Source organism: Macrobrachium nipponense, chromosome 2 (assembly GCF_015104395.2).
Source record: "Macrobrachium nipponense isolate FS-2020 chromosome 2, ASM1510439v2, whole genome shotgun sequence".
NCBI lineage: Eukaryota > Metazoa > Arthropoda > Malacostraca > Decapoda > Palaemonidae > Macrobrachium > Macrobrachium nipponense.
This window is the reverse complement of record NC_087201.1, coordinates 109,424,563-109,434,163: the sequence shown is the minus strand read 5'-3', so window position 1 is coordinate 109,434,163 and position 9,601 is coordinate 109,424,563. Positions and strand designations below refer to the sequence as shown.

The 9,601-nt window shown below is 35.5% G+C and overlaps 1 protein-coding gene across 1 annotated transcript in view; it reads right to left on the bottom strand.

Annotated features, from left to right (window-relative positions):
- LOC135220906 (uncharacterized) overlaps positions 1-9,363 on the bottom strand; it is a 588,984-nt gene extending 579,621 nt beyond the window's left edge. Inside the window, exon 1 of the mRNA XM_064258532.1 lies at positions 8,345-9,363. Within this exon, the coding sequence (XP_064114602.1) occupies positions 8,345-8,594 (250 nt within the window). The 5' untranslated portion in view covers positions 8,595-9,363. The remainder of the gene's footprint in view (positions 1-8,344) is intronic.
- Between the last annotated feature and the right edge of the window lie 238 nt (positions 9,364-9,601).

Genomic DNA, 9,601 nt, shown 5'->3' with positions numbered 1-9,601 from the left:
ATAACAAGAACGTTGTGAGCAGCTATCTCGTATAATGTATTCATGCATTATGCAAAGACCTATCATTATGCTAAGCAGCCCGACAAAAGGATGGCAGATCCAACATCCCCCCCCTCCGGCCAGTCCAAGCCTTGCTAGCTTGGCAAGAGGTGGAAATAAGTTTTACTAACCTGATTGGGAAAAAAGCAGGAAAATCGAATGAGAATTCGACGGCATGAGAGAGAGAGAGAGAGAGAGAGAGAGAGAGAGAGAGAGAGAGAGAGAGAGAGAGACTTCCTTTCATTGTAAGGATATTACTGCATAAGCTATTTCAAATAAAAATCCTTGTGAGAGAGAGAGAGAGAGAGAGAGAGAGAGAGAGAGAGAGAGAGAGAGAACTTCCTTTCATCGCAGGAATGCTACTGCATAAGATATTGCGAATAAACTCCTTGGAGAGAGAGAGAGAGAGAGAGAGAGAGAGAGAGAGAGAGAGAGAGAGAGAGAGAGAGAGAGAGAGAGAGAGAGCTTCCTTTTATCGCAAGAAAATTAGGTAGTAAGATGTCGCAAAATGTCCACGTAGATTATCATCAAGAAACATCATGAATTACTGGCTTAAACGTCAAGCAATGATTATTGCAGTACAAAATAACTGACTAGAGAGAGAGAGAGAGAGAGAGAGAGAGAGAGAGAGAGAGAGAGAGAGAGAGAGAGAGAGAGAGAGAAATTGACGCAATTAAATGAATGAATATATGTACCGAATACATCACTCAACACAACGAAAGTATAGGAATATCGACGCCATGACGAAACAGATAGGTATATGAATAAAGAAATATGTAGTCACGTACCGGTATTTCCTGTAATATATATAGCTTGTAAGCAAACAAAAAACTCTCTCTCTCTCTCTCTCTCTCTCTCTATATATATATATTATATATATATATATATATATATACAATATATATGTGTATGTGTGTGTAACTATATATATATATATATATATATATATATATATATATATATATATATATATATATATATAATATATATATACATAAAAACGGTGTGTGCATGCATGCACACATGTAGTACATTAGAAAACCAAACCCAGTTAAAAACTCAAGTTCCAAAACGCTAACTTCATATTATACTTTACCTAAACCTAGTGCAGGTACAGATCCTCTAAAAGATGGAAAATATATTAAAAAAAAAGATATAGGAAACCAATTGTCCTAGAGAAAAAGCAAGCATAAAATCCCGTTGTCCTTGAGAGCCTACTTCCTCCTGCCTCGGCCGCATGCATTCGAACACGTGAGGCCAAAGTGGTTATTTTAAGGCCAAAAGAAACTACGAGGGACAGATCCTAGCGACAGGTAAGGAACTCGTGCAGTACAGGTCTCCATCTAACGAGTAAGTGAATCCCAGAGCATCGCTGATCCTTAAAACGAGGATATCATTGAGAACCACCCGTGGTCTGCCTGACTGGAAAACGGTTCTTAATTCTACACAGCTAATACTACGTCGCTCTCGAACCCATTCAGAACAGGAGCGAAGCTTCTAAGTATATCGAGATTCTGTTGACTAGCTCTGGGCCTCGACTGGCTTTGGCTACGAAGGTCTCGGAAAGAAAACATTACCAGTGGAATAATATTCTCTCTTCCTTCCTTTCTCAATTTGCTTGACCTCTATAGTGTGCTTTCATGAAACATCTGTTTTACCTGACTCATTTCTTTCGATGATTTCCCCGAACGATGGTTTCGACTTAGAACTTTGCGCACTCAAACAAACAATTAAGAGTTCTCCGAAGACGAAGAAACTCCTGTGGACTTACAAGTAAACTGAAGACTTTCAGAATGTCAAGTAGTGGCGTGAAGGAGTCAATTATTGATGCGCAATGGACACTCACAATGCACAGATAAACAGATAGGTTTCGACAGACACTTCCAAAATGTTGCCTATGTTTTAAAATATTAAAATTTTCATCTGACACCCATGAAAAAATGAAAACTAAATCCAACTTTCCACAAAGAAGACCAACAATACCGTACACAAAATACAAAACTAAATACATAAATCAATATATAAAAAAAACAATGAGCACCATACCAGTCTTGCAAAAATTCCGGTAAGGCATATCTTCCAATTTACGTCCATTTATTTCGCTTAATACCTTCATTCGAAGTCAGCAAAATAACGAATACGCCCATTGTTTTGATGGTATACATTTCTGACGGTGCAATTATGACAGCAAAGTTTATATTTGCTCTCTCTCTCTCTCTCTCTCTCTCTCTCTCAACCCTAGCTGTAACTCAAAAGGTCGACTAACAACTTGTTACTTAATTCACTGCGTAAGTAGGTCAATATTGGCGTACTGGATTTAAGGAGAACCGCCAATTCGTCCCTCCTCGCCTACATGGAAAAAAAAAATCGAAGACAGGTCCCTCAGTTCTTGAGACAAGAGCTGACCACTCCGCCACAGGAACAATTATTGTCAAACTGGCATTCATAAGCGCACACAACGAAGTATATAAATATAGGAATATATGAATATTCATGTACTGTGTATACAACTTATATGAATTTCACATATAGCTACATTCCAAAATGTTGTATTACATAAATTTCATATTATTAAATATCAAAATTTTGTATTACATGAATTTCATAGCATTACGTAACAAATTTGTTAAATTAAATGAATTCCATATTATTAAATACCAAAATTCCTATTACAAAAACAAAGCTTCATCTAGCCCTTCACAGTAGTTTCCTATCAAGAGCTGTTGTGGTAGTTATTGACAGATGCAAGTAGTCACTCTTCCATTCACCCATCTAAACAACAGAATGTCAGTACCAAATTTTATATAGGCCACACTAATCTCTTGCCTTTGGATAAGTTTAGCCTATCCTGTTTTCATTTGTATCCTCCTAATATTCCTCTAAGCTTTCATTTCCTCTTTTATTCACATTTCCTTACTTCCATTTCAACCCTTCTCTCGTCTCTTCAGTGCTACTTTTACTGAAAGGCATAACAAAAGTAGACGGTAACCTATTTACATTAAACGAAAACCAGACAAGAAATAATGGATGGAAACTAGGACTGAAGAGATTCAACACATCTCATTGATATGTGACACGTGGAATAAACTGCCACCAGATGTTGTAAACAGCAACAGAGCGGAAGAATTTAAAAAAGGCTAGACAAAATCATTAGACACTGTGAATGCACAGTAAAACCTGCTCCTAGAGATAAGTGAGCACACGATGTCTCCTCGGATGAACTAACAAGTCTTTGAGACATCCTAATCCTTCTAACTCCTTGTAACTTTCTTCCACTATCTATTCATTTAATTCCTTCTTATGTTTTCCTTGTTTACCCATCTTTATCCTCTTTATTAATCTATCGATAAAAACGCACTGGCATACATACAGATATACAATAAAAGTAAAGGAGTACATTCAGACATACGTACATACACAAAAAATACATTATACATTTGTGAGAAAATTAATTTATCGATGAAAATGCACTGGCATTCGTACAAAAATACGACACAAGTAAAGGAGTACATTCATACATACGTACATACACATAAAAAACATGATACATTTGTGAAAAAATAATCTATCGATAAAAACGCACAGGCATTCAGACAGACAACACAAGTAAAGGAGTACATTCATACAAACGTATATACACATAAAATACATCATACATTTGTGAGAAATTTAATCTGTTGATGAAAATGTACTGGCATTCATACAAATATACAACACAAGCAAAGGAGTACATTCATACATACGTACATACACATAAAATACATTATACATTTGTGAAAAAATTAATCTATCGATAAAAACGCACTGGCATTCATACAAATATACAACACAAGTAAAGGAGTACATTCATACAAACGTACATACACGTAAAATATATACATTATACGTTTGTGAAAAAAATAATCTGTCGATGAAACCCTACAGATATACAACATAAGTAAACGTTTATTCACGCACACAACATCGAGTGTGACCACCGACTATTTCCTCTGACTTCCAAACGCATTTCACAAAATGGCACTATTCTCTCGTGACAAATGACGCGAAATACCACAACTTTGAGATGAAAAAAAAAGTATAGAAAAAGGGCAATTCAATGTCTGTTCACGGTCAAAGAGAAAAAGTTCGGAGACGATGATTCGAGCCACTTGTGCAGTGCCGACTCCTTCATTCGTCCGTTTCTGGTGAAACAAATTATAAATACATTTTTCGACTTTCCGTCTGCTTTTGCCGGGTTTCTCGTCAGTCACACATGATGAGTTACGACAGATAGAAAAAAAAACTTAAGAAAATTCGACGGATCATAAACAGATTTAGGCCAAAGGACAAGCGCTAGTACATACAAGGTCAATCATCGTGGTTCTAAAGGAGTGACAGAAGGAAAACACCGTAGTCGCCCATGAAACAATTTTTAGAAGGTGGAAAGTAAGATGGAAGAAAGAGAATATGAACGGAGGTCTAGTAAACGCAATGAAAAGGGTTACGGCTACGGAGGCCGAAAAGACGCTTCAAAGAACGTTACCACTAGACTCCGCGAGCTAAAAAAAAAAAAAAATGTATACTGTTAAATACAAGACCATGACAAGCCGGAAAAAGGAAGGTAGAGGGTGAATTAAGGTAATCTGACGGGTCTATGTACTAACCCATGGAAAGACTGGGTAGAGGGGGAGGGGAATATCATCTGCTTTTAAAGAAATTAACAATAACAAGCATCGCGTTTCTAGAAAACTTAGGTGAAATAACTAAAAAAGAATATCACCTGGGACGTGTAAAACAGGCAACTGCAGATTTTATATATATATATATATATATATATATATATATATATATATATAAATATATATATATATATATATATATATATGTGTGTGTGTGTGTGTGTGTCTGTGTGAAAATTCTTATAAATAAATGGGTCCATATATTCAATATATATATATATATATATATATATATATATATATATATATATATATATATATATACTAAGGCTGGGTCCACCACAGTCGGCTTTCAGCCAAGTAAGCAAGCAATCATTACTTAGTTAATAAACACAAATGGGATTTAGGCTACTCCCTCGCTGGGATGTGAGCGACTAAGCGATTGTTTATTTCACAACTACAAGAATAAAAAATATGTTGGTTATTCTCTCAGTCATACCCAGTGTTGCCCATATAGTGATGATTTTGGATCTTGCACTTCTGATTGAAGCAAATATAATTGAAGAAATTTCGTTGAATTGCTGTATGTATGTATGTATGTATATTATATGTATGTATGTATATATATATATATGTATATATATATATATAATATATATATAGTTATTAAAAAAATCAATTATATTTCTGTAATCAAAAGTGCAAAAGCATAATTCCAAACTATCTCTATGAGCAACATTGTGAATGAAAATGAGAGAACAACCATCACATTTTTCATTCTTGTAGACCTATACTAAACTCAAAAAAAATAAATAAATAAATAAAAAAATAAAAAAATCTAAAGTTCTTAAAAACAAAATAAAATATCATTTCACGATAGTGCATTAACCGGTCCACACACGCTTGCATACACCAGTTCAAGCATATGTTCGCACATAAATATACTATATTTGACTGATCATATTCATGAGTTTGCGCATTTTTAAAGACTATAACGGCCCCTTTACTTATTTTTTCCCCCTAATTTTTGGGGGGTTCGCCTTCCACTGAATGCCATGAAATCCGGGTGGGAGTGAATGAAAAAATTTTCTGTACCAAGTCAGATTCAAACACAAAGCTGGATGAAAGATTCAACGTTTGTGCTAACCACCCACAACTTCCGGAAGCTCAAAGGTCACTGTGGTTATTACAACTCTGCATTACTGCCCTTTGTGTTTTTGAGGAACCAACTATCAACGAGAGAAACGTGATTACGGGCTGCTCTATGAGCAAGAGCCCGTGCTGGCATAGGGTCAGCTAAATCTTAAAGAACGAGAATCGGTAACAGGAGTGAAGGAAACGGAAAGAAAGAATGAGGAAAAAGAATATAACGCAAGAAGCCAATGAGAAAAAACGAGAAGAGGAGATAAAAAAAACGACACAAACAGAAAACAAAACACTCTAGAAAATCACAAAGAACACAACAGCAAAGGAAGCTTTAAAATTAAGGTTCATGGTTTTGAATTTGGGGACATCTTCACCTGAAGATGATATATCATCTTTGATGGGTTCCTCTGTATTTTTTAAATTCTAATTCATGTGTAACTATATATATATATATATATATATATATATATATATATATATATATATATATATATATATATTTACAAAAAAAAATCAAGACCCCAATACAATTACAACACCCCTATGTTTCAGGGAAAGTATTTTTGAATGATTTTCACAAAAATAATTAAACACAATTTCACAGCAGGCTGCTAAAATCTAAATTTCTTAGTATGGAATGCAATTATGATTAAATTAATCAACAAATTTATAAGTAAAAGATTACGTAATTTTGGATGAATGTATTTATCATCATGAAAACAAAACGATCTTTAATAATGAAAGAATGTGCATGTGTACTGGTAGTACGTATTTCGACATTCTATGCCCCACTGGGTCCTTAGCTTACGCAAGTCTCCCCCTCGGCAATGACCAGAAGTCACGACTTGAAAGTCATTCCAGTTTTGCCTTCAACACCCAAAGATCACCGGTGACTCAAACGACAAGGAGGAGACAAAGTTTCGAAAAATTCCAAGTTTTCAGAAATTCCAAGTTTCACAATATATTCAAGTTTCGAAATATTCAGATTTTCGATTAATTCCAAGTTGCGAAAAATTCCAGATTTCGAAAAATATTCCAATTTTCGAACAATTCCAAGTCTCGATAAATTCTCATTTCCGAAATATTCAAAGTTTTGGCAAATGCAGTTTCGAAATATTACAAGTTTGGACGACGTTTAAAGTACGACAACAAATGCCTAAAGCTGCGCATTAATATTATCTCCCGAGACAGACTTCTTATTACTCTCCGCTATTTATATTCAATCCTAACGCGGTAATGCTGATGTGACCAATGAAAGTATTCAGTGAAGATATGACACGTGGAAATGAAGGACGATCTTGGACAAGGAACATGTGCAATGGGACAAAGAAGAACAATGGGCCGTGAACAGCGTGAGGCCAAGTTATGCGACATCGCGCTTTTCAATAAGTTATAGACGCCCTTGGCAGTTGCAAGGGAAGGAATCAATATGATCAATGACTGCCTTCTTATATTATCCATTGACATTATATTTCTGTCGGGATGATTCAGATCATACTGAAATAAAAGCTAATACATATTATTACACCACGTTTGATACCATCCATACCTATTGGCCTAGTATATATATATAATATATATATATATATATATATATAATTATATATATTATATATATATATATATATATATATATATATATATATATATATAATATATATATATATATATATATATATATATATATATATATATACTATATATCCTATATTATATATAGGATAATAGGTATGGTATAGGATATACATGGCAATAGGTATGGATGGTCAAACGTGGTGTAATATGTATTAGCTTTTATTTCAGTATGATCTGAATCATCCCGACAGAAAATATAATGTCAATGGATAATATAAGAAGGCAGTCATTGATTTCATATTGATTCCTAGTATATATCTATATATATTATATATATATATATTATATATATATATATATATATATATTATATATATATATATATATATATAGATATATATATATATATACACTAGGCAATAGGTATGGATGGTATCAAAACGTGGTGGTGTAATATGTATTAGCTTTTATTTCAGTATGATCTGAATCATCCCGACAAGAAATATAATGTCAATGGATAATATAAAGAAGGCAGTCATTGATCATATTGATTCCTTCCCTTGCAGCTGCCAAGGGCGTCTATAACTTATTGAAAAGCGCGATGTCGCATAAACTTGGCCTCACGCGTTCACGGCTCATTGTTCTTCTTTGTCCCATTGCACATGTTCCTTGTCCAAGATCGTCCTTCATTTCCACGTGTCATATCTTCACTGGAATACTTTCATTGGTCACATCAGCGATATTACCGCGTTTAGGATTGTAATTAATATATTATTTATGTATATATATATATATATATATATATATATATATATAGATTATATATATTTATATATACTATTAATATTTATATATTATATATTATTATATATTATAGCATTATTACATATAGCTATATGGACTGAGGGCAGCGACGAGAACCTCACCTGCAGAAGCTGGTTGAAGGCTGGCGACGAGGAAGACGAGGGCGGTCGTCAGGACGAGGTGTAGAGGAAGAAAGGACGATGACGCGATGGGACGCCCACGTCGTTCTTTAGAACTTCCTTGGCACTTCCCTAACCATGTGTTGTTTTTACTAGGACTTTGGCTGGCGCTATAATCCCAAGAGTGCCCAGCAGCGACGGCTGGGCAGTAGAAGCCCTCCTCTGAGGGCATGGAAATTCTCTCAGCACGCATGGATAGCTGATGTCAGGGCGTCCGGGGTCATTCTTGACATTGTGAGGGATCGGGTCCTGTTGTTTGTCCCTTCTGCTGCGTGCTTTTGTACCTTCGAGAGGCGTGCGGCGAGGGTCATCTAGTCCTGTTGTCGCCGCGGGCCATTTAGCAGACCCTAAAGGCCCGTGTCCCCAGCTAGAGGGGCCACACATCGGTCACCCTTGAAAACGCGCACTCCAAAAACCACCTTACCCTCCACAATCACAAGGCAGTCCTCATACTCGAGGTTAAATTTTGGGGAGGGTCCCATAATTGGTCTTCTAGGCGTCTGAATCCATCATGAACTGGATTTAATAAGATGACTTTGGAAAAAAAATACCAAAAACTAAAAAACAAAAAAAAAAAAAATACTTTAGGAAAAGAAAAAACTGTTATGTTTTTTTTTTTTTTTTCTTCTTCAGCTTATCATGGGCACCAGCAAGTAACCCTCTGTGAAACCCAGGAACTCCAAGGAACGCCACACCAACCAAACGCCAGTTCTGGCAAAAGACACAACTCGCACACAATGCCAACGAACTGCGGGAGACCCAAAATTCCCGATTTTTTATCCTCCAGAAAAGACTAGAGCAATTTAGCTACGATCCAAATTGCCGAAAGCTCCAGTGGTTCTTCAAATACTAAACTATGACAGATGACCGTTACTTTTTTGCTACTCAAAGCTCAAAGTCCATCACAAAAGAGCTTTGGGTCGAAAACTCGCTAACACCCTATCACTCTCACTGCTCTGTATACACTGAAGAGTGCTGTGTTTTCGAGGTCGAACAGCTGAGTCCTGGAAAGGATGCCAGCTAGGGATTTCCAGCCGCCTGGAACTCTTCTGTGAAACCATTTCAATCACACGGAAGAGCTTTATCTGTTTTTTTTAAACATGTTCGTAGATCTCCTTTAAATATAGTTATGTTGATTGGTAGTGGTATTCAGATATTATAATAGCAGTCAATATTATGGCTAAATATATTCATCTTTCA